The 25,312-nt window shown below is 38.8% G+C and overlaps 1 protein-coding gene across 5 annotated transcripts in view; it reads left to right on the top strand.

Moving 5' to 3' along the window:
• Positions 1-25,312, top strand: part of ARB2A (ARB2 cotranscriptional regulator A) — a 258,055-nt gene that overhangs the window by 30,474 nt on the left and 202,269 nt on the right. For all 5 annotated transcript variants that reach the window (XR_015280929.1, XM_086869011.1, XM_086869013.1 and 2 more), the window contains exon 5: positions 24,362-24,427. Coding sequence is in view for 4 of the 5 variants with exons in the window: in XM_086869011.1 (XP_086725137.1) it covers positions 24,362-24,427 (66 nt within the window). In the remaining variant the exon portion in view is untranslated. The remainder of the gene's footprint in view (positions 1-24,361; positions 24,428-25,312) is intronic.

The raw sequence follows: 25,312 nt of genomic DNA, 5'->3' as shown, positions 1-25,312 counted from the left end.
AGAGAAAGTTAATTTTTCCTCCCAGGATTTATAGGCTTCTTACCACAGTCAGGGATTGGATGGTCAGGATAACACTTTGTCACTGCACTGGCCATGAGAGATGCCCATCACAAGACGTGTAACAGAAAGAATGTACACATATCTATGTTTACAGTTACTGTCCTGGGAAAGTCTTTAGAAAACTATGTTAGCAAGGTCAGAATCTGTGTTTTCAGGGCGACAGGGAATCATATATGTGTGATCTGTGTTGCGCATTTTGCCTTAGTTATAGTCATTCTCCATGTTCAAGTTTGAATGATCTTTGAAAATGCATTTCATTTATATCGGTAGGTGAAAGGCAAAGAAAGCTTAAGGTCAGGTGTCTGATAGAGATTGTTCTAAGTTGTCTGTTGTGTGTTTTTAGAGAAAAAAAGCTCATCTGTGTTTCAGTCTATTTCTGCTAGGTTCTCAGTTCCACATAGTTGTTCCAACAAGCCACAAGTTTATAGATGTTCCATTGTCTGATTTTGATGTAGTTATTTGGGAACACAGGACATACTGATCCTTGGCATTTATTCACATAACTAAAATCTCGTTTTGTGCCATAAATTAGTGAGTGTGAACATTGAATAATACTGGAGAGTTGTATCACTCTCCAGTTAGTTGTTTTGTAGTCAAAGATGATTTTAGCAAACTGTGGTAGCTTAAGAAGCAGTCACTCAAATGATTTGTAAAGTGATGTAGTAAAATCTGGCCTTAGGGCTTTACTTTGAAACATCATCCTTTGGTTGTAGTTCTTTAATGTGCATTTATGGTTCAGGTATATAGCTGGTCATCCAGTGAGATGATGAAGTAGCTATACTTGTATAACTGAACAAAATTGTTTTATGTATTCAGTGTTTCCATTGTTAGCTCAGTCATTGCATGCTGCTTTTCCAGTTTTTAAAGGATATATACATTCTGCACAAGACAACATTTTTTACTGTGCACATATATATATGTTGTATATGTTTTCAATATGTTTTACTGATTTTAAGAAGTGAATGTACTCCCTGGCATTATGGTACCAGCATCATTCTCTCTTTCTTGGGGCATTAATAAATTTCAGTTTGGTTATCCATGCCTTTTTTTGCAAATAAAAAGTCATGAATATCCTATCTATGATGTTCTGCAATTTTTCTGGTTGTGTGGAAATTGATTCTTCCAGTATCAAAATGGTTTGCCTACATCTCTTCTCCTTACATCTCTTTATTCTTCATTCACTGATCAGGTATTTCAGGCACACTATTTTTTTCTGCTGCCTTTTGATGTGTGTTGTTAATTGACAATTTAGTGAACTCTTCAGAATTTTGTGATTCTGGATCATTCATTGCTATTGTGGCATTGAATTTTATAGAGAGCCTCTCCATTTGCTTTTTAAAAATTAAAATGGCAACAGAAGTGCATAGAACATAGTGTTGCAGCTGCTTCGAGCTGACAACTAATCCATGTGGCAAGTTTGAATTATGATTGAGAAAAATTTTGTGGCAACAGTTTAGTTGTTGCAGACATACCATTCCATTTCAAGGTCTCATTTTAATTTTTTTTTTCAAGCTTTGAGTTACAGAGATTTGTATTCAAGATAAAACTCCAGATTAGACTCACATGATATGTGTCTCCTTTTTAGTGGATGTGTGTGCTTATTATTTGTACTGCACTTGCAATTGATATTATGACTACTGAAATTGCCAACAGACCCTGCCTTATCATTACATTGAAATTAGCTGGAATTACAAAGAAAGTACTACTATTATCTGTTGCTGGGACTTTACCTTTGATTTTGTCAGTTGCACAAGTTGTATTGATAATGAGATTTGTGTATGAAAAAGTGTATGTTGATTTTCTCCTTCCATACTCATGTAGTATCCAGAGTATTCCCAGCATCAGAAGACAGGTATTGTCTGTTGCTTTGCATATAACTTACGGCCTAAAGTCAGGTATAATTTGTTGATTACTTGGAGGCCATTGAACACTGGCATTAATATTTTTGGGAATGCCATCACTGATGAAGAGACTTCTACTTGTACTGACAGTTTGCTTCTCTACCAATGTCTTGCAAAATTCAAAGAGGATTTGCAAATATGTAGATTATTATGTGGACCATGACATAAATGTCTTTGCTGTGATCCTTCAGGTTAATGCCATGTCTTGTAATTGCAGCCTATCTGAACTGCAGAAGTCTGTAGGCAGGTAGCAAAAGAACTTAGACTTTTTTTTACAGTCACCATAGTATAATATTTTGTATTATATGTAGAACATACATAAAGCAAAGAAATATAATATTTAAATCAGAAATTCCTGGTTTCATGTGTGATAAGATGCAGCTTATTTATGTCATCAGAGAAGTCTTATTCCACTTTAAACTGCTTTAAAGTATGTTCACAGTTTTAGGTCCAGCTCATCATAAAGTAGATTGCCATCAAGGTTAATATTTAGTTAGTGTGAGTGGGATAAAGTATCCCACCTTGACAACCCATCATTAAGATGGCTAAGTAGTAAAATTGGATTTTTTTTCCAGATCTCCTTTAAGTTAAAGAACAGCTTGGTCTCAACAAGATATAAAAAATAAGCGTTCACCTGCTACTAATTTCCTCCTTGGTTGCAAAGATCATTATTTGTTTTGATGACTGAGAGGCTATTTACATAGCACAGATGAAAGCATAGAGCAGCAGAAGAGGACATGTAAGTTAATGAAGAAGGAAGCATTAAGTAGTCTGCATTTGAAAGGGTAGCTTCTTGCATGAATAACCCAAAATCTGATGATAGGCTGCACGTGCACCTGATAGTACTTAAGGTCCAATCTTGCAGCCAAAGCTCATGTGAATAAACTCAATAGGTCTGATCTTGTGAATAAGGGCTGCAGGATCAAGTTTCAAATAAAATGTGCAGATGATTAGTAGAAATCCTTACACTCTTAGTTTCAGTTTCTTTGCAGTTTATCGTTGAACATTCCCGATTTTCTGTGGCTAGCATTGCTTTAATATAATATAAAGTAGATGCTGCACACTGTGAATCAAGAAAAATTTTTTGTGTATCATGACTTCTTATAACGTATTTACTGTTGGTTATTCAGTGATTGGAAAATTTCTTCTTACTGAGTCAATGAAATAATTTGTAGTGATGTAATGTATCATTGGATTAATGAACATTTGCCTTTATGGAATGCCTGCTTGGCTTGGGCTGTTGAAGAGGTTTTTCTGTTCAGAGATGAGGTACCATATACTTAACAGGTGTCTGTGGAGCAAATGTGAATCTTTTCAGTGTCTTGTATTACAGTCAAATGAGGGTGAACTTCCAGGGAGGTAGCAAAAGGGTGCACTAAAACTCTAAGTCCTGTTTCAGCAGGAGAGTGAAAGCATTTAATTCAAATATCTCTCACATCCTTATTTCTAGAAGTGGTTAATTTCTGCTTTGTGTGATCTCCTTTGATAGTGCTATTTCTCTTTAAGTTATGCCCCGTTTTGGTGGTTTAGGAGTGGTACTCACCAGTTCAGTGCTTCCACTGAGGCACTCCAATCAGTGTGCTGCTTCCTTCCTACCCCATCTCTCACTTCCTTCTCCTGATAGGATGGAGAGGAGAATTGGGGGCAAAAAAAGTCAAGATTATGGGTTGAGATAAGAACAATTTGCTGGAAACAGCAATGAGATAGAAAACTAACAGAAACAGCAGAAATATTAATAGTAAGAGTGTACAAAAGCAAGAGTGATTTTTGTGCAAAAAGCTCCCCATGGAGGTCTGACCCATACAGCCAGAGTCCCTTGCTCCAGAAGTGAACCCTTCTCTAACTGTGGAAAATAACAGGGAGGTACAGAATAACGTCTAGGTCCTAGCAATGCCCCCACTCTGGCTACTGTGGAAATGAACCCTGTCCTGGCCAGAATCAGGACACCTATCTGACCCATCCACCACTAATGAACATTGCAGAAGGCTTTTTGTTTCAGCAAAATTTTGCGGTGGAGTCAATGCCACAGAAATACTAGAATTGCACCCCTCCTTGAGGTACACATCACATTTTCCCATCCATCAGAATTACCCATGAAATGCACTCAGGTCCTTAAACAAAAACAATCACACTGATGGGTTTGATGCTGCTCCACTTTGTTGGAGGCAGGACTAATCCAAACTGTCGCCTCTAATGGAGTCCTCATATGCACAGTGGTAACTCTGTCCCTTCTGTGGTACGTGGAGGTTTTGATTGGGCAGGGCCAGCTAGACTGGATTCTGTAGTGTTAGCTAACCAGGAAGTCTACAAATAAATGGAGATCCCAGTGTTTGAAGGTCCCACCACTCATTGCTTTCAATGTGGTTTTAACAGTCTATAGTTTCATTCACTTTTCCCAGAGGCTGGTGTGTGGCAGGGAATAAGATACCTACTCAGTACCTTGCTCTCTGGCCCTGGTGTCCATGTGGCTATTTTTGAAAGCAATCCCATTGTAGTGATGCCTTTTTTCTGGTCTTAAAAAACTGAGAGCCAGACACAATTAATGAATAAGGGGTTTTACTTCAGTGTTTTAATAAGGATCCTTATTGGTGCACCACTTTGTCAAAGTGTGTATTGTGTCAATGTGCTGCAATGCACAGACACAATAGATTGCCTGTACAATTTATAGACCTGACAAATTAGCATATCTAACAAAGATGCCCCAATGGGATGCCTGGATGAATGGCCTGATACTTCCCCATTTTGAGGAATTTCCCCCTGGATGGACCGAATCTCTAGTTTACAGGGTATGTTCTCGAGAAGACCTTGTTTTCCTGAGATAGCATATGGTTTTCCAGCCTCCTACTATAAGGCCTCTAGGATCTTTGGTCTTCTGACCTAAAAGAATATTAGGGCTATGCTAAGTTATCTGACTTAAGGAATTATAAGTATGCATGTCAAGAATACTGAGGATACATAAAAGTTACATAAAAGGTATATAAAAGAAAAGGAAAAAAATCATCTTGGCATCAGTACTGCTCTATTTTTTTCTGGGGTGCCATGTTGTCACAGGACTTGCTTTTCAAAGCTCAAGATGGTGTTCCAGGCAATGGTGTGAGGCACAGGGTACATGTCCAGCCATCCAGCAGTTCTTTATACCTCTGTCAGCACTCGGAGCCTGCCTTGGTGGGTTTGCATGAATGCAGTGTAATTAACCTGCCAAACCTCCCTCTATATGTATTTTGACCATCGTTCACCACACCACAGGGGCTGTACCTGCTAGGCCTGCTTGATCACAGTGCATGTTTCAGTTATGGATCACCTGGGAATAGTGTCCATCACTAAATCCACCCCATAGTTAAGCCACGAGCCCATTTGTGTTGTTACATTTCTTCCCTGATGGCCTGAGGCATCATGGGCCCACTGACCAACAATAATTCACCCTTATGCTGCCAGTCCTAAAACAGTTTAATCTTGGCAGCCAATCCACCTGTCCATTATTGGAATGCTTTTCAGTAGCCTCACTCCTGGGTATGTGCTGTGCATCTACTCCAAATACTTTTACAGCCAGCTTCTCAACCTGGGTGGTGATGCCTCACCACAGTTCAGCAGCCCAGATGGGTTCACCTCTGTTCACCCATTAGTTGCTCTTTTTCCATTGGCTCAGCCACCCCCACAGTGCATTTACTGTCATCCACAAGCCAGTGTAGAGGTAGAGCACTGGCCATTTTTCTCATTCAGTGGTATCTAAAGCCAGCTGGATGGCTTTCAGCTCTGCAACCTGACTTGATGCACCTTGTCCCTCCATAAAAGCCAGCTGGATGGCTTTCAGCTCTGCAACCTGACTTGATGCACCTTGTCCCTCCATAGCTCCTGGGACTCTCCATGTAGGACTCTGTACAGCTGCTTTCTGTTTTCAGTGTAGCCCAACCATACAGCAGGAGCCATCAGTGAAGTGACCATATTGCTTTTCATTTAATTTCACAAGGTGGGGCCTTGTCAGCATGTGGAACTTCCTCCTCCTATTCTTCTGATGATAATCTGCATTTTTTTGCCTTTGGGCTAATTCATGAGGAATTCCAAGATCCCTGAGCAGCTGGCGTTTGCTGCTCAAGTTTTCCATGTGATCAGAGTGATCCAATTACTCGATATAGTATCAGTGGCATGATGTGTGGGAAGGACTTGTCCTTTGAGCATCTCGCCCAGCACTGGCAATTAGGGTGCCAGCAGGAGCTGTGCTTTGGTGCCCATCACTTTGGAAGTAGTTCAAACCCCTTCATAAGATGCCAGGATCTTTTTCAGTAGTGTTGTAGTGGGCCTCAGATCCTTTGTATCCCTGACTGTAGAACCCCAGGGTTCATCCTTCTAGTCTCCTCAGGTACTTTTCCACAGACGCCAGGAAGGACCATTCTTCCTGGCTGCATTGTAGACCACATTTTTCACATCCTCACCTCTTCTGACTGACTCCTGTGCTACTGCATCAACAATCTCTTGTTTTATTTGTTCAAAAGCTTGTAATTCCGGACACCACTTAAAATCATCCTTCCTCCAGGTCACATGATAGAGATGATTTACAATCTGACTGTAATCTGGAATCCTCCAGAAACTAACAGCATCTAAGAAAGTATGTGTTTCCTTCTTTGCAGGGACATAGCTGCTACTTGGTTGACCATGTCCATTGAAATGCAATGATGTCTATCTTGCCATTTTACTCCCAAAAAATGAATTTCCTGGATAGGTCCCTTGACCTTACCTTGCTTCATAAGCAAAAACAGCTTTCAGAATTATTTGGATTATGTTCTCCTCTTTCTTACGAACTTTCTCTGCTATATTCTCCCGTGTGATAATGTCATCAATGCAAGTGTTCTGGAGCCTCACCCTTTTCCAGTGCAGTCTGGATTAGTCCAAGGCAAATAGTGGGCCTGGGTTTACACCCCTTGCACAGCCAGTTCCAGGTATACTTAGTGCCCTTCTAGGTGACAGCAAACTGTGGCCTACTCTCAGGCATAGAGAAGAGCACACTTGGAATGTCAGTGGTGGCAGCACTTTGATGGCCTGGACTCCAGTCCTTACTGAAGTTCCAGCATGTCCGGCACAGCAGTGTTTGGTGGAGTGACTTCCTTCAGGCCATGACACTCTCCACTGGACTTACACACTGGCCATTTGGGACTACTAAACAGTGAGTGAGCCTTGCTGGCCACTCCCAGGCTGTCCAGGACCCATCTCACGGCTGGGGTTCAGAGTCCTGGCTGCTGGAGTTATCGATGGTGCACTGTTGTGGGAGTGCTTGGTACCTGTTGCTCTTCAGCCCTCAGCAGAAGGATCCTCTGAGAGAACAGGCAAGCTATTCAGCTATTTCATTTCCTCTGCCTCCACAGCAGCTCTCCCAAAAGCCTACCAATGGCCTTTTGGGGTCCTTGAAATACCCTCTGTTATAACCTGCCCCGATGGTGAGGGTAATTCAGCTTCTTGCTAATGGATCCCATGGTACAGATTTGAATGAAATGACACTGAGTTATTAGTGTTTGTAAGTATATATAAGTAGGTTTTATTTTAGAACAGTATTGTTGTAATAGAAAGCAGATATTTGGCTGATTTAGGTCTTGGTTTAAGATAATTTAAGAGAGACACTCTAAAATGAGTTAGCTCCCCTTAATTTAACCAATAAGGAGAAATGAATATAAATAGATATAAGTGAAAAAAATATAACAGTTTATTGAAGAAATTGAATAGTGACAGGCAAAAAATAACAGGGCTTTTTTGGTGGCTTTTGGGTTTTTTTGTGGGGTTTTTTTTGTGTTTTTTTTATATAGAGTAACTGCAGTAGTATTAATGAAAGAAGTGTACAAAAGAGAAAGAGTGATTTACATGTAAAATGCTCACTGTGGAACCCAACCTGACCCCATGGCAGCCATGGTTCCCCAATGAGAAGAGACCGCTTCTCCCTGCAGGAGGGTCCCCTCCCACTGGCCTAGCAATGATGTGAGGTAGTATAGAATAACCTCTGGGTCCCAGCCATGCCTTCTCTGGGCTACTGCAAAATTAACTGTCCAGGACACCCATCTACTAATGAATATTGCAGAAGGTCTTTTGCTTTAGCAACATTTTTCAGTGTAGTCAATGTCACAAAAAAAATCAGAGTTGCAGTGTTTGGACAAAAATATAAAGATAGGCCAGAAGAGAGAGATTAGCCAGGATCTTTAAAATATGTGATCTCATATCTTACTACACATGAATGTATGTGGAACAGAGAATCTTGAATCTACCAGTTCAAGGAAGAACCTAAATGAGCCTTATCACTTTATGGACAGCAAGGGCAATTATAAATGCAGTACTTTTGGAATCCATGCCCTATATGCGGTAGGGCTTTTTCATACTGGTTTGATTTTTTGTAATTTTTGCTAGGTAAGTGTGAAATAGAAAAGTGGCAAAGAAGTCTTTAAACAATTAGGTAATGCAACCAAAACTGGGGCATGATACCGAATTTCTCTCTAATAGTAGTTCCTAAGCTCTTAAGTAATAAATTTCTAGAAAGTTCCAGTCCTTTTACTTTTCCCATTTTTGAATCAATGTTTTTGACAATAGAGAAAGCTATTAGAGGCAGCTGAAAAATATTTAAATTATATATGTGTACAGTCTTAGTAATTTTATGAAGATCTGAGCTTTTAAGCGTGTTAATTTTCAGCATTTCTTTTTTCTGAGTGAACTAAATGGACAGCTAGGATTCAGGACTACTTACAGTACCTACAGAAATTTAAATATGAATCTTCATTACATGCAGTATATTCATTTGCATATGCTAAATCAGCTTTCAAAATCTGGTGTTTGTGAAGACTTTTTAGTGGAATGATTATGTCAGATGTGCTTCAGTGAACTCTTCTAGTTTGCAGGCAGCAATTGGCAGTAGGTTGGTTCATCAGAGTAACATGACAGTTTTCGAAAGGTTCAGAGATAGTTTTATAATTATTGTTAGCATGATTCTTGAAAGAAATGATGAGCATCTCATAAACCCAGATGGGAGTTTGTTACATTGTTGATAAATGTGTTTTACATTTTTAAATTGATAAACAGTGAAAAGCAGAAAAGATACAATAAGGCAGATGGTTGTTTATAAAGCACTTGTAAGTTGCTGCAATTCAAAGAATGGTACTAATTGTTAAAAAGAAGACAAAAATTGGAATAGGGTGAGTGTTTCAATGAGTTCATCATGAGCTTTTTAAATATAAAACCTTCAGCAGCTTTAGTTGAATTAGAACCATTCTTGCCATTCTGGGTTTACATGCAAAACTTTAGACTCTCAATTCTTAATAAACTTTTGTACCAGCCAGTTTCATGCAGTTGAAATTAAAGCTACAGCTAATCTACCTGTATGTAGCTATTTCTTTATTTTTCTTTTTTTTTTTTTTTGTGGTTTTGAAAAAACCCAAAATTTATTGCACAGCAGAATGAAGTTGAATTATCATTTGGCTTAATAATTTTTTATATTTCAAAAAAAATGAGCACAGTATCAAACTCTGAAATCAGCAGAGATTGTACAGCAAGGAAGTCAAATGGTAGCTAGTTGACTTGTTTTCTGTTCAAGGAGTGGTGAAGAAAATAGTTTTTTGACAACTATATGACCAGAATAAAGATATATTTTGAGTAGTGCTTAAGCAGAACACAAATCTGTATGTGTGAGGAAAAGAATTGTTGCACCTTTCTCTTGTGAATGTTTAGGTCATGTTTCCATTAGTGATCTTAAAATTTTCCACGAAAGACAAAGTATTTTCCTACTTTTTCAGCATGAGTTTTTGAAAAACATATATGTAGATTTACTGCTTTCATCAAACAGCTTTTCTAAAATATGCTTATTTTCAGTTGCAGAACTCCTGAAGAGCCTGTTCTCTTTCACAAGGCTGAAAGCTTGCATGATAGAGACTTCTATGCTTTCTGTATTTTTCAACAAGATACCTATAAATTTCATTTTTCTGGGAATATTTTTATTAACATTTAGGAGAGAAGCGATATTGTCAGTAAAGCTGTATCAGTTGTGTCAGTCCTTAATGTAAATAATTTGTTAAGTTGCAAAGTTACACAAATTTAACTCTGTGAAGTCTGGAAGCTCTTCATGTGCAACTGTCTTCTTTCCATTTCTGGTACCAGGTAGCTGTGCTTCCTACATGCTGTCAGGTTTTGACCTTAGCCTTAATTATTGGAAAAGTAGTTTCAAATTCCTGCTGTGAGTGAAGTAAACATTTAAGAAGGCCTTATAACTGGCCTTCTCAATACCTAGCTCTAAAACTTTACAGGGAGTTTATAGGTTTGGTCAGGACTAGTGTTCTTATGCAGCTTTCAGTATGTGTCCTTTAGAATAGTGGTTTCTAACGTGAGGGTAAGCACACAAGGGAAAATAGCTAGGAAGGCAAACCCATGACTAATTAGAGATCCATCTCTTTACTAGAAAAATTATAAAGATCTGCACACTTCTGGTTCAAAAATACAAGTCTTTAAGAAATCAGAATAAGCTCATCCTTCAGTGAGAGCTTGCTTCATTTAAAGTGGATCCACCTTAAATATCAAAGCCATGCTTCTTTTAGGTGCTCCTGTTGGTATGGACCCTGCCTCCTATTCCCAGATTCCTCTGCTATTCAAGTTCAGTGGGACAAACCTGGTTGTGCATACAGATCAGGGAATAAGAGGCTGGGAAGCAGTGCTGAGGAAAGGGACTTGGGGTTTTCGTTAGTGCCATGCTCCCTATCAGTAAACAATGTGGCCTGGCAGCTGGGGGCATCAAGCCCAGCAGTGCCAACCAGAGGGAGGGGATTGTCCTGCTCTGCACTGCATTGGGGTGGTCACACTTTGAGCATTATGTGCTCTTTTGGGCACTGTAATATCTAAAAGACATTAAGCTATTGGCAAGCCAAAGGAAGGCCATGAGGATGGTGAAGGATCTGGAGGAGAAGCCTTATGAGAAGTGGTTGAGATCACTTGATTTGTCTGGCCTGGAGGAGACTAAGGGAAGACCTTGTCATGTCCTCAACATCCTCACAGGGGGAAGCAGAGGGGCAAGAATTGACCTCTTAATTCTTTGCCAGTGATGGGACACAAGGAAACAACATGAAGCTTTGTTGAGGAAGGTTCAGGTTAAAGATGAAAAATTGCTTCACCCAGAGGTGGTTGGACACTTGAACAGGCTCCCAGGGAAATGGTCACAGCACCAAGGCAGTCCAAGTTCAAGAAGCATTTGGACAAAACTCTTGAGTACATGGTGTGAATCTTTGGGTTGTGCAGTGCAGGAATGGGAACTAGACTTGATCCTCATGGATCCTTTCCAACTCAGCTTATTCTGTGACTCTATGAAGGTTTCAGTTTCAAAGTGCATACTGCCTTCTACCAACTGATTTTTCAAGACATGTGTCATGATGCACTTGAAAGTATCCTGATAATATGTATACTGCCACTCAATTCTATCATGTGTAGCAAAAGTGCACCTTAAGAGGTGTGCCATGAAATCAGTTTATAGCAGTACAAAAGGAAATAGCTTGTTTGATAATGTGAGCTTATACTCAGAGTTATCAGCCAGGAGCAGAGCACTTGTTTAACCTGAATTTTGATCTACTATATATCTATATACTCTGTGTACTATAGAGGTGTCACACCTCTTCTTCCTGAAGTATTTTTGGAATTTCAGGGACTGCTGGATGCTACTTTTCTAGGACTACATAAGGATTAAACATGAAGTAAAAGGTCTGATAAATTCTTGCAGATATCAGCATAGTTCAGTACTCTTGGTCACAGTGGTTTACTATGCAAAAAATTCTTCCAGATGTATATGGCTGTGGGTAAATAAAATTCAAATTATCTTCACAGCAGGTAAGTTGAATTCAGTTTCTGGAAGTTATCAAGGTGCATAATGAGTTGCAAGTGCATGGCTTCAGGTTTTATCAGTTCGCCATCATCAGTAATCTAAAACTGCAAATTAATAAAGTACATAATGAATATTTCTTTCTGGAACAAATCTTCCTTTATACACATATTATATGACTGGGTAATTGCAAAGTAAATCTGTAAGATGATATTCAGTTATCTTGCTGTAAGACAAATATGATGTCAGTTCACAGTTGGCCTAAGAATGAAAATATATTTTTCTTCAGCTGTCTTCTAAAAAGTTACTCTTTGGTGTATTCTAGTTTCAGTTTCTTGGGTTTACTTTTCCATGTTCACAGGAAACCAACTGAGGATATTGTCAGATAGACTGTGGAATTTATTTGGCTGCAATATTAAATGAACTATTAGTAATTTTTGACATAAAATAGCCTGTAACCCTAGAGATAAAATAGGTAATATGAACACAAATAAAGTAAATCATAAGGAGACCAGGAGTGGAAAGTGAGGGTTGATGCACATTTTTAGTGCCATTTAATATTTTGTTGGACAGGCTACATTCAGTAACAGAAAAGATCCTAACTTAGATCATAGTAACATATTTTTGGGATGATCTGCAACATTCAGGATTGCAGATGCTCTGATCCTTCATTACAAGTCATAATTTTAAGAATACTGTGTTGGGAAAATAAGGCACATTAGCCAGCAGCAGAAATAGGAGAAGAAGCCATAATACTCACTTCTCTACCCAGCAAAAACAAAATTGTTTGGCTGACTATTAAAAGGAGCATTCAGTCGAGCAAGGGTGATCTCCAGGCCATTAGCAGGCGATTTAGAAGAGGCTCTAGGATGTGCTGTGAACGGGAGTGGACAAATGGGCATGGCATGTCAGTGAGGGCGTGGCACAGCAGTTTGCCGGCAGTTCCTGCAGGCATCAATAGTAGCACAAAGGGTGCAGCCTCGCTTTTGGGTGGTGAGTCGTGTCTTTTGGCTGTTTGTGGGATGGTTATTCTTTTTCCAAGCAATGGTTTACAAATGGTCAAAAGCCATTGCTGCTGCTGCCGTCGGAAGTGTGCTAAGGCAAACAGAGGCCCCAGGAAGGACACAGCTCTCCAGACCCCTGGCTGCAGGGAGTGTCTGAGCCTGGGGGAGTACCAGAGGACAGTGCAAAAGGCACCTGTGTGTGGTGTGAGCAGGTGAATGATCTACTCTGTCTGGTGGCAGGGCTTAAGCAAGAAGTGGAAAGGCTAAGGAGTCATAGGGAGAGCAAAAGAGAAATGGGCTGGTGGAGCTACAGCCTTGCAACCCTGAGAGGAGCTCGGCAGGAGTCAGAGGAGCCCTGCTCCTTTTACCATCAGGCAGCAGGAGGACACCTAGCAGATGGGGAGAATGGAAATGGGTACCTACTTGGAGAGGTAGCAAAATTCCCTCCAGACCCCCATCACCTTCCCGGGTGATTAAGCCCTCACAGAATAAGCACAAGGCCCTGGGTCCAGAGGCTCAGGCAGATGACAGTAAACAAAGAAATCTGTCTAGAGAGTCTCCCAGGTGCACTTGTTTGTCAGATGGATCACAACCTCAGGAAATTAAGAATAAAAGAAGGGTAGCTGTAGTAGGTCACTCCCTTCTGAGGGCCCTCTATGTCAACAAGACCCATCCCACAGGGAAGTCTGCTGCCCTCCTGGGGCCCACGTATGGGATATCAGCCCCCTGATTATTACCCACTACTGCTTGTCCAGATTGGCAGTGATGATGTTGACACAAAGGGTACAGGGTCACTAAAAAGGACATCAGGGCTCTGGGTTGGTGGGTTGGTTGGTTGGTTGGTTGGTGGGGCAGGAGCACAGGTGTGGTTCTGTTAGTTCCTTCAGGAGCAGGGATGAATGATAAAAGGAATAGGAAAACCCACATTACCAATGAGTAGCTTAAGGGCTGGTTCCATCAAAAGAATTTTGGTTTTTCTGCCGTGGGCAATTTTTATAGCACTGGGCCTGCTTGAGTCAGGTTCCATCTGTCTAACAAGGGCAAAAGGATTCCAGCCCATGAGTTGGCAGGGCTGGTTGAGAAGGCTTTAAACCAGGTGTGAAGGGGGAAGGGGATGAAACCAGGCACTCCAGAGATGAGCCCAAGGGTGGTAAGCCAAAGTCAGGGGTGAAATCAGCAGCCCAGCTGAAGTGCACGTACACGGATGCACACAGTGTGGGTGACAAGGAGCAGCAGGAAGCCATGGCACAGCAGGAAAGCGATGACATTGTCACCATCACAGAAACGTGGAGGGATGACTCGCAGGACTGGAGCACTGCACTGGACAGCTACAAGCTCTTCAAGAGACTTGAAGCTCTTTAGAAGACAGCTACAAGCTACAAGAGACTGGAGAGGGAGAAGACTTGGAGGGGTGGCTCTATATGTCAGGGAAGCTCTGGACACCATGGAACTTGAGATTAATGACAAGAAGATCAAGTGCCATGGGTAAGAATCGGAAAGCTGACATCCTGGTGGGAGTCTCTGATAGACCAGCCAACCAGGATGAGGAGATTATTGTATAAGCAGCTGGAGGATGTTTCAAGATCACCAACTCTTGCTCTTGTAGGAGATTTAACCTGCCAGACATCTTCTGGGAGCTCAACACAGTGGAAAAGAGGCATTCTAGGAGGTTCTTGGAGTGTATGGAGGAGAGCTTCTTGTCACAGCTGGTGACTGAGCCTGCCAGGGGTGGGGCTGTGCTAGACCTGCTGTTTGCAAACAGAGAGGAGCTCGTGGGAGACGTGGTGGTCAGAATGCCCATCTTGGGCACAGCAACCACAAAATGATAAAAGTTTTCGATTCTTGGTGGAGTAAGGAGGACCCTCAACAAAATTTCTATCCTGTTATTTCCAGAGGATGGACTTAGTCCTATTCATGGGACTGATGCAGAAAGTTCCCTGGGAAACAGTCCTTAAAATCAAAGTGGTCCAGGAAGGTGGACATATTTTAAGAAATAAATCTTGGGCCATCCCTATGTGCCAAAAGAGATGCCAGTGGGGAAGAAGACTGGCCTGGCTGAGCAAGGAGCTTTTACAGAAATGCAGGGGAATAAAAAAGAGGGTTGAAAAAGGATGGGCAACTCAGGAAGTGTTCAAGGATGTTGTTAGGTCATGCAGAAAGAAAATCAGAGAGGCAGAAGCTCAGTTAGAAGTTAATCTGGCCACTTCTGTAAAGGATAATAAATGTTTTTATAAATACAGTAATAAAAAAAGGACCAAAGAAGAAACCTCCATTCTTTATTGAATGTTAGGGGGTGAAAGTACTCACCAAAGATGAGGAAAAGGCTGATGTACTTCACGCTTTCGTTTCAGTCTTCAACTGTAAAACTGGGTATCCTCAGGACAACTGGCCTGCTGAGCTGGTAGGCAGGGACAGGGAGCAGAGTGGATGCCCTGTAATCCAGGAGGAGGTAGGTAATGACCAGCTGTGCCACTTAGATGTTCACAAGTCTATGGGAGGATGTGGATGCCTAAAGCTTTTTAGTGTGAGCTGGGATTATTAAGCCTGGAGGAAGATGGGTCCTTTTCAGCTAAAATTGAGTCCTGTTTATTTTGACCCCCTAGTGTTCTGGAGCACAGAGGCAAAATGATGAAGGCTTCTTGCTATGAAATGGTGCTATATAGAGTTCTGCTCTGGATTTACATAAAATTAATCAGTCTATCTATAAATATTTTCTGGTCATTTTTGCTGAGCAGTGAAAGGTGGCAGAATTAGATGATGCATGACACATCACTAGCTTTTTTTATCTGTGAGTACAAAAGCTGATGTGCTATAATTATGTTATCTGATATGTCAGTTGGTTTTGGAATGGATTTTTAACCTTTAGAAACTATAGCACTGCCTCACCATCTAAACAATATTTTTTTCCATAACAGTTGGAATAATCAAAACCGGTCTTTCTTCCAGATTCCTTTTCATAACTCATCTCTACTATAAAATTTAGAGGGAAGATTGTTGTAGCTATATAGATAGGATTGTAGTATCAAATTGCATTCATAATCTTCAGTTACATTTTTTCCACTGTTAAACTTTTGAACTTTCTTTAGTTTCCTGCTTTCTTTTGCAAACTTTTAATCATTGTGTTTCTTGTCTCAGCTTGGGACAACGGTCTTGCTTTCTGCTGATGTTTAATTGCTTGTAGAGCAAGGTGCTTGATTGAATCATCTGGTTAGTATTGATATATATATATATATATGCATACATATGTATATTTTAAGAAAACCTGAGAATTTTGATAAGATTGATTTTGTAATTATGCCATTAATAAAGCCAAATAATTGTCAAGTGGTTTCTAAAATTAGAGATGCTTCTCTTTAAAAGGAAAAAAAAAGGAAAACAAAAAATAAACCAACAGGTGTCAGCAAAGACCACGTAACGAAACATTGGGTCAAATCACATCAACAGTATGTGCTGCATTCATGACAAATCCCTGTTGTCTTTCATTTAATTCTCTCAAAAGACCTTGGGATCCTAGTTGTGATCAGTCAACTCTAAATACAGAATATCAAAGCTATGTATGAAGGTTGAATTAAATTGCTTTCAGTAGAAAACACAAGAAACTACATAATGTCAGTTCCATCTCAATGAATTGTTCTCCCACACTATAATCCAAGTGAGGTTCTTTGTGGATTTTTAAAATGGTACTGATTTTATTTCTCTCTCTGATTTTTTAATCCTTTTTTAGCCTGCAGTGAACTGAGGCTTTAGAAAGTCCATCCAGTTTTTAGGATCTTTTGTTCTAGAATCGTGATGGTGAGGTATTTTGGGTTTTTCTGTTTGTCCCAGTTCTTAGGTAAGTCTATCCAAGAGCAGTGTGTCTAAAAGTTCGTTGCATCTCTCATTAGTACGTATTGGCTGGTTTGTCACCTCAGGGTGAAAATAAAGCTCATTCAGCCAAGGCTGTGACAGCCACAGTAGCGATCCTCAGGTCAGTCCCACCACTTGAGATTTGCTGTAGGGCAGTCAGTTGGAGTTCTTTTTGCTTTTGTTTCACTGAACATTATCGCTCTTACAGTGTGAAGAGGAAAACATTGTGGGTAGACTACTGTATTTTATAGGGATTGTTCCCCTCATCTTGTGCTTATTTTCTCTTCTTGCACTGAAGTGTCTATTACTAATGAGGAGACAAATTTTATAAAACAACAAAATCTATTACTTGTCATGAGATTGATTCTAGTGTTTTATAGTTGTTTGTTTTTAAGAGAAGTTACAAAACTTCCAACCTGTGTACTGTGCCTTGAAGTTATTAGAAAATGCTAGTAGTGCTGAGGAGTCTAATCTCTTATGTTGAATATAAGTTATTTGAAAGTAGTATCCTTTTTATGCCCAGGGAAGGTCCATTTTTGAGAAACTTAGATTCAAGAGATGTCAGGTATAAATTAATAGTTAAAATAAAATAAGAGATTTGAGGAGTTGATGGTGAATCACTTGGTGTACTGTTGGAAGTTCAGTCAAAGACAAAACTTCACAAAAAGAATAAATAAGGCTGATTTTTGTACGTCCATATGTGCATTTCTCAGGAGAACTGGTAATGTTCAGCTGTTACACATTTTGAGTGCAGTTCTGTCATAGGATGAGAGTTGGTAAATAAACCTAAGGTCACATTAGTTTTGCATCTCTAAAGGAAAGAAAACAAACACTTGCATTTTTCTTCATGTCAAATATAGGAAGTTATGGTTGAATAACGTACTGTGGTGCGTAGAGATGGTCAGACTTCAGTGATTTCTAAATCAAAATTATCACTAATAATTTTAGTTCTATTTTTTCCCCTTTTTTTTCTGTGATGTGTGTTCATGCAGGAAATTAAACTGAGGTTAAAATTTAGCTAACTCAGAATGTTGTTGGAGCAATAATAAACTACTAATGACACTAATAATGCACTAACCCTTTGTATAATATGACTTAATATATGATAATAATAATAATAATAATAATAATAATGTCATATAAGGAAACTCCAGTAAGTCAATCAATAAGGAAAATGCCATTGCAGCTATGTTTTAATGGCTAAAGCATACTTAATTTTAAATATACTAGCTCTATTATTCTGAAAAATCTGGCCACTCATAAAAACATGCAATGAAAATTATTGCTATGAGATTTTCTTACTCTCTTCACTCAGATTTACTTTGAGAACTCTCTGTAAAAATTATTGAAAAGTGATCTGACGGAGTTTTAAGGACTGCTTTTTCACAAGCTGGCATCTTTGGAGGCAAAAGCCCCTATCCACTGGATAAGTGTCATTGCCAACACATCTCAGTCATGATGGGAAGTAGCCATTCTTAAATTCAAGAGAATAGTTCTGTCTCCATTCATATTTAATCCTTGGAGCAGTGAAAAGAGGTAGCAAGAGTAGTAATAGTGATTATGGTGTTCTGTTCATGTTTTGAGTATCTGTAAATGAGGAATATAATGGGGGAAATCTCAGATCCATCCAGATGGATGGGGTCCACCAGAATGATATATTTAATCTGTAGTTTAGTCCATTTCTTTTTTTCTCCCAAGACTTGCTACAAGTGTGTACGAGTAGGCAATAGAGTGGACAACTTAGATTAACAGTTTGTGCTTCCTCATCACTTCTCCTAAGTCTTGTAATCTGTTCTCTGTTGTGGGAGTGGTTGTAATGTCAACTGATCTCATGCGCCTTATCCTTTGTTGTGTCACATGCACTTAATTCTTTGTCGTGTGTTAACCAAACACCAGCCATTTGACAGGGTTGTTGGTATTTTGGTCATGAGGGATGCACATATGGGGAAAGAGGGGGACATGTGGCATTTGATTGTCTTCAAAAGAGACTTTGTGGTTTGTGCTAGCCTAAGGGTTCCTCACATCTGTCATGAATCCATGACTGTTGGTTGCATGGTAATGATTTCCAGTGACACCTGATAGATGCCAGGTTAGAAGTGAAAGGCCACAAATCACACAGGCTTATGCTGATTTTTTAGTGTGTTTTTAGCTAAGAATTCACTTGAGAAAGCCTTTTGCAAGTTTGAGTAATTTACTTTGTCGTCTTATTTTCCCTCTGTAGTAGGCTTGTTCTGTTTATGTATGTAATCTTCTGGGGGGTTGGTTTTGAAAGTGGGAGCACATTTTGCATGGGAGAGAAGGAAAGAATTTAGAGGGCTTGGGTTGTAAAGCATGGCATCGGAGGGGAACTCGATGGGCAAGGCTCAGTGCACTTCACTGAGTCCCAGCATGTGTTTCAGTGTGGTATGTACTGAAGCATCTCTGCTGGATTAGGATGTAGATGTTATTAATCAAGTCATTGAGTTGTGATCTGTTGCCTGTATACCTGGCAATCTCTGTTACGGAAAAGTTCACTAGTGGGTCAGCTGCAATTCTGCTCTTCCTCATGTGTGCCATGCTGGTTTTTTGATGTCTTTAGAGTTGATACAAGGCTTTTTTCAGTGTATTACAGACTTAAAATGGAGGGGTTGTTATTTTAAACTGAGTTAGTTTGGAATTGCCTACTTGCTTTGTGGGAGTTCTTTTTTCAGTACTCTTTTCCAGACTGTTTAAAGACCTCCAGTACTTAATGCATTGAAATGTTTCTTTGCTATTTGTCTTCACTTATAATTGTATTTAGATTTCAGTACCTTCATGATCTTTGTAACTTCAAACATGGTGTCACTGTTTCTTAGTATTTAATTTATATTTTAGCATAGTTCTATACAGGTATTAATCATGTAGTTTCTTTTGATCATGGAATTACAGAATGCTGCAAAGATTTAATAAATTAGACTGATAACAGAATTTTCCAATGCTTTTGGTAATTGAGAACAATCATAAGAAAATCCTTTGTATGAACCACAGTTTTGAAAGAACATATATTGTAGGAAGCCAGTACCTTAACAGTTAATGTGTACTACACTTGTGTGTTCCAGAACTAGGTTTCTACCTGGAGTTTCAGTTTTGCTCTGCACAGGGTATGCAGCATTATAGTCTTGTTATTGTGCAGGATATTTCACAAAGCAAGGGAAACCTCAGGTCTGTCATAATATTATGTGGTTCTCTCTATTCTTTTTGCTGTCTATCCAAGTCATTATATTTATTTTCTTTATGATTAAAATAGCCTGTTTTCTGGATCAATATGAAGGATCACTGGTCACAACGTAGGTCTATCCCCCAATTATCCATGAGGTTAGTGAACTTTGTAGATTACATATTTGAGACCACTAGTACTTTGAAAAGGTTCTTCTGGAGGGATTCTCTATTATATCCAACATAAATCAAGACTGACTTTTTTGAAGCTTCTCAGAAAGGCATCTGTGAGCACTGAAGTTTGGTTCCACTCCTGAGCTATATGTATTAAGGCTCTCAACCTTGTCCACCATAGGTGAAGGAAAACTATAACAAGGAAATGATAGCAGAGATTAGATACTTGTGCTTTTAATATGCCCAGGATAATCTACTTGGTTTTACTGCTCAGGATGTGTTCTACTCACCTGTGGTCCCTGCTCTCGTCAGCTTGCCTTCATTATGGGAATTTTTTTAGTGCAACAAATTTAGAATAGCTGTGATTTCTTTATGCAGAAGTTTTTCAGGCTTAGGAAAACCAGAACATGGACCCCTCTGTTCAATGAGAGCAATTTAAAGTACAAGCAATGTAGTTTCCTTCCAGAGAAGGCCACTTTGTTCTGGAAAGAAAGTATCTTCTATCACGTGTTTTGAGTGCAACCTTTTCTTGGACAGTCAAAGTGTTGGGCTTTCCATGGCTTTCTCTCTTGCTATCAGAATAGGACATGAGAGGCATGAGCTTTTTTGGTGTTTGTGTTCTGCTTGGTTTTTTTTTCCCTTCAATAATCAGTAAGAACACCTTGATAGTTCTAACTTCAGATATTTGTTTTATCTGGGATGTGTTTTCCTGACAGACAGCACTTGAATGTAAATGAAGTACAGAAATATTCTATTATGAGGTGGAAGTTTTCAGTATCTCATACAAGAAATGCAGAATTGCCAATTTCTTCTCCGTTTATCAGGCAATTAATTTCATACACTGTAGGCAGGTTTACTATTGGTTCTTTTTCCTTTGCAGTCTTGGACACAATGATGCCTGCCCTCCAGTCATGTTATTACCTTGAATTACAATGCAGTATACTGCTTACAGATTTGGCACACCATAACCAGTTTCAAGAGCCTTAGAAAAAGTGCAACTACCCCAGGTTAGCATGACTAGCATGAGTAGGGCTTTCTTGTAAGTGTTACATAGAGAACATCTGGATCTGAACAATTTGTTTCTTGATAGTTCAGATGATTTATTGATGGAGGACGGAATTGATTAGCCTCTGTCACTATGTACCTGCAGTGGTGAGCAGTTGTGTGACTGACTGATAATTCGTCCAGAAGAGTTCGTAGAGTGTAACCAGAGCCACCTTCTCATGGAAGAACTCATAAGACACTTCTCGACATTCTACAATAGTTTCTACAATAGTTTTCAGATCTTAAATATATAACACAAGCATGCACAAGATAATATTGCTACTTAGAGAAGTTGTAGCTATATAAATTATAAGGATTTGAAATAACAAGTTTAACTAGTTCTATATAAACAATATCACACAGTTTCCTTTTCATTTTGCTTCCTATAGGAAAGACATTTTAATAATTAATTTTTAAAAAATTACTTATGAGCCATAAAATCAGAGGAAGTCATTAAAACCATAAAAATCCAAAGATAGTCTTGGATGTATAGCTTGGATGTATAGCATTTTCAGTACTTGCAGCCATATTCCTACATAAGACAGAATTTTGCTAGGTTTTCCTAGGAAGGACAGAATTTGCTAAGTTTTCCAGATGCATCTATGGTACATGCAGGAAGCCTGGCCATTAGTAATGCTTTCAAATCTGAAAAATTTTGGACTTGGATGGCACTTCAAGAGATCTTGTGCATTGGTTTCCATCATTTAAAACTGATAGTGTACCAGCCATTTCAAGGATATCCGTAAATATGTTGATCTACTCCAAAAAACTCTCAACCCCTTCTGTGGCTACATGCATATGTACATGTACACAGATACTCATAGACAGACAGACAGACAAACAGACTGGGGCAGGTTTGAGTTTTTTTTTATGGCTTTTTTTCCTGAAATGTCTCTGAGCAATGCAGGCCATCCAGGTGCTGAGCTGTCTGAGGATGGTAATCTCAAACTTTGCATATGAGCCTCCACCTGCTATATCCTTCTTTATGTTTGCTTTTATTGAAAGCACTCATTAGGTTAAGTCTTTGCCACGTCAGAGTGTTCTACTGATTCAACACTCCCATTTTCAAAGCTGTATTGGTCTTTACTTTATTAGAATAGTGCATAAAGAGTCAGTTAGAATGAGAGCCCCATTGACATGCCTGTAGAAAAAACAAATGAAGGTTTATTTCTGCTCTGAAGACATACAGTCTAAATAAAAGAGAAAGAATAGAAGAAATAGATACAAACAGCTGGAAGAAGGGTAGACTTTCACAAGTGTGTCTAAAATATATTTTCTGTGTATCAGTTTTTTTCTCTTCCAAGTGTTCTTATAGTGATTTTAACTGAGGAGATGCCTGAATTGGGAGTTAAGAAGAAGATTTCTATGTTTTAGTCCATATTATCATTATACTCATTTTAATGTCTGTACAACATTAGCATTTGAGACTGCAGGAACTTAACTGCTTTACTTGTTGGTGTTACACTGCAGTTGATTTCAGTGAACCATAAAAAGTTTGCCCCTGAAGGTAAAATTACACTGTATGCATGTTCCTAGCATACTGCTTTGGGGATAAACATGTCTTAAATCAACTCATTGCTCACAGCTGAATTCCTTCTCCAAATGCAGTTTCTGTGCAGATAATAATGTTCAGAAAGACTGATTTTCTGTAAACCATAAAGTTTTTTGAACATATTGAACATTTTGAACATTCTATCAATAAATGTATTTGAGCAGGATTGGAAAGAATTCTTATAATCCTAATAAAGACTGGGGTTTTAGTGAAAGGAAAGGAGGGGTATATACCAACATTTTTAATTAGCTTTCATCGGCACCTCCAGTTTGTTCATATGTGTTCCAAACATTTGCATATTGTTTCATCACATTTGCATAATAAAAACTTTTGGACTTCATTAAAACTTCTTTTTTGTAATTGTGCATTCGGAAAATTAAATTCAACGTTTATGACACCCTGGCTCCTACTTGCTTGGATCATAGTGTGTAGTTAAGATGCCATCACTTGAGACCTTTGTTACAGCAATGTTTCTGTTGGGATTTAATATACTATGGGTTCAGATGGATGTAATTGTGGCCTTGAGGTGTTGGTCTAAAGAATACTGTCTGGGTTTGTACCCAGATATTCCTGGATTAGTATTCTGAGACTCAGATCTTGTCCTGTCTGGAATTTAAATACTGTTCCCTGAGCTTTAAAGAGAATGCAAACCCCATTTCAGCCTCTTAAAATAAGAGTCCTTTATTTTACCTCTTTAATTTGCTGCTTTTTTTTTTTTTCCCCAAACTCTTGTAGCCATTGAAATCCAAGCAGTAACTTCCAAACCATTTTTACAACCTCAAATAGATGAAGTGCCTGTTTGTTCCTTGGTTAAATTCCCAAATTAATTATAGTTAGAAAGTTCTTACATCTGAATCTCCATTTTTCTTATAATATGTAAGGGCAGAATAAAAAGTCTGTAGATAGTAGGCAAGACTTTGGAATGTAAACAACTTTGTTACATTTGAGAGGCCATCTTTTGTTGCAACAAAGTTGATTTTTGTGAGTTTTGTCTTTTTTTGTTTTTGTTTTCTGGTTTGTTTTGGTTTTATGTTTTTGTTTAGGTTTTTTATATTTTTTTTGTTTGTTTGAGTGTTTTTTGTTTGTAGGGGTTTTTTGGTGCGTGGTTTGGTTTTTGGGGTTTTTTTTCTTTCTTTCTTTGTTTTGTTGCTTTCTGAAATGATACCTTTGGTTTCAGGATTGAAATTTCCATTTTATTTCTATATGGAGAAGAGAAACATAAACTCCCCCACAGTGGCAAATCTGTGTGGGGTTTTCTTCTATTTAGCAATCTTTGACCCATACCTCCCCTGTTCAGTGAGTAGAAAGGGCATGGTAACTTAGCTGAGGATGGCTACAGATCTGCTCTCCATGTAAATCATGAAGTGAACCTGGAGGGGAGAGAATTCCAGAAATCTGCTAATAGACAAAATACTTCAAAAGTATTTCTTTACAAAGAGAGCCTTTCTTCTACCCCCCCGAGTATATATTAATTGGTTATAAATCTTAGTTTTGAGGTTGTTATTCACCTAATTATTCACACAGCAGTGCATGATGGATTCACAGGTACAGTTACTGTTCCATTGTACTGGCAAGAAGTCTTTTCTATGCAACAGAGAGAATTTTTAGTCTAAAGCTCCAAGTTCTATAATTAGTTATATAGTAAAGGATTCAGAAGAGTGGCAAAACATATACAAGTGCTTAGAAGTTTGCCCAATTAGCCTTTAAATTGTCTGCCTGCATATGTCATTATTATAAGTGTTTTAGTATCTGGTGGCATTTATGTTTTTTCCTTTTCTTCCAGATCATTACTAAATATATTTATGAACTACTAGAGAAGGAATGCCACTTGAAGAAAGTAACTCTTCCAGTAAGTATAATTTATTTTTCCAAAGGCATTGTTCTTTTGAATCTGTACCCAGCATAGCCTGTGATCCCTTATTCAGATAAAGACAAGTTGTGCCAGGGCTCTGTGCAGGGCATTGTCTCAGGACAGTGCCTTTGTATTTTACATACATATGCATCTGGAGATGTGGTTCTACCTTGTTTCTCATGTGTTTGATTTCTCCAACTGAGCCTTCCTTACTTTACCAGATACCAGAATTTTCAGATGTGGTGATTTTAGTAGGAGAGCCATAAGCTTTTTGAAAAGTATTTGTAGATATTCTGGGACGTCTGAAGCTGAATGTAGAAAACAGAAGCATCTCCACAGGCTACACTCACATTGAGTATTAGAAAACAACTCCAAGTAATTTTTTTTAAAATGCTATTTCAGTAATTTGTAATATGTATGTTGTTGAGTTTTGCATGGGTCTTGGGTCTTCCAAGAGACAAGAGCAGCTGTTGGTTTTTGTAAAGTTGTTTATTGCATGAATACATCAGTCTCAAAGGCGAAGAGTTCAGAGTATTAAAGTCCATGCTAAAAGCTTTATGGTACAGAGTCCCGATGTTCTGAGCAGAAGCAGCAGCAGCTCTCACACCATTTTTCTTCTAATTCTTTCTTCCTCTTTCTGTTGTTTTTTCATCCTGGTACAGGGGGATTTTATTCAGAAATCACCCCATCAGCTAAAAACATAATTCTAAAACATTCTTCCTACACCAATCTGAGTTTAATTCTAATGTGCAAAAGTCATGTCAGTTCTTACCCAAAAGTCTATATATATATATATATTTTTATCTGTTCACGCAAATAATTCTGTCTGTTCTATCTAGAAATACAGGCAATGTTCTTCTGTGCTTTCATTATGTCTGGAGC

Source organism: Cyanistes caeruleus, chromosome Z (assembly GCF_971803275.1).
Source record: "Cyanistes caeruleus chromosome Z, bCyaCae1.hap1.1, whole genome shotgun sequence".
NCBI classification, from domain to species: domain Eukaryota; kingdom Metazoa; phylum Chordata; class Aves; order Passeriformes; family Paridae; genus Cyanistes; species Cyanistes caeruleus.
This window is presented reverse-complemented; position numbering and strand designations above follow the sequence as displayed.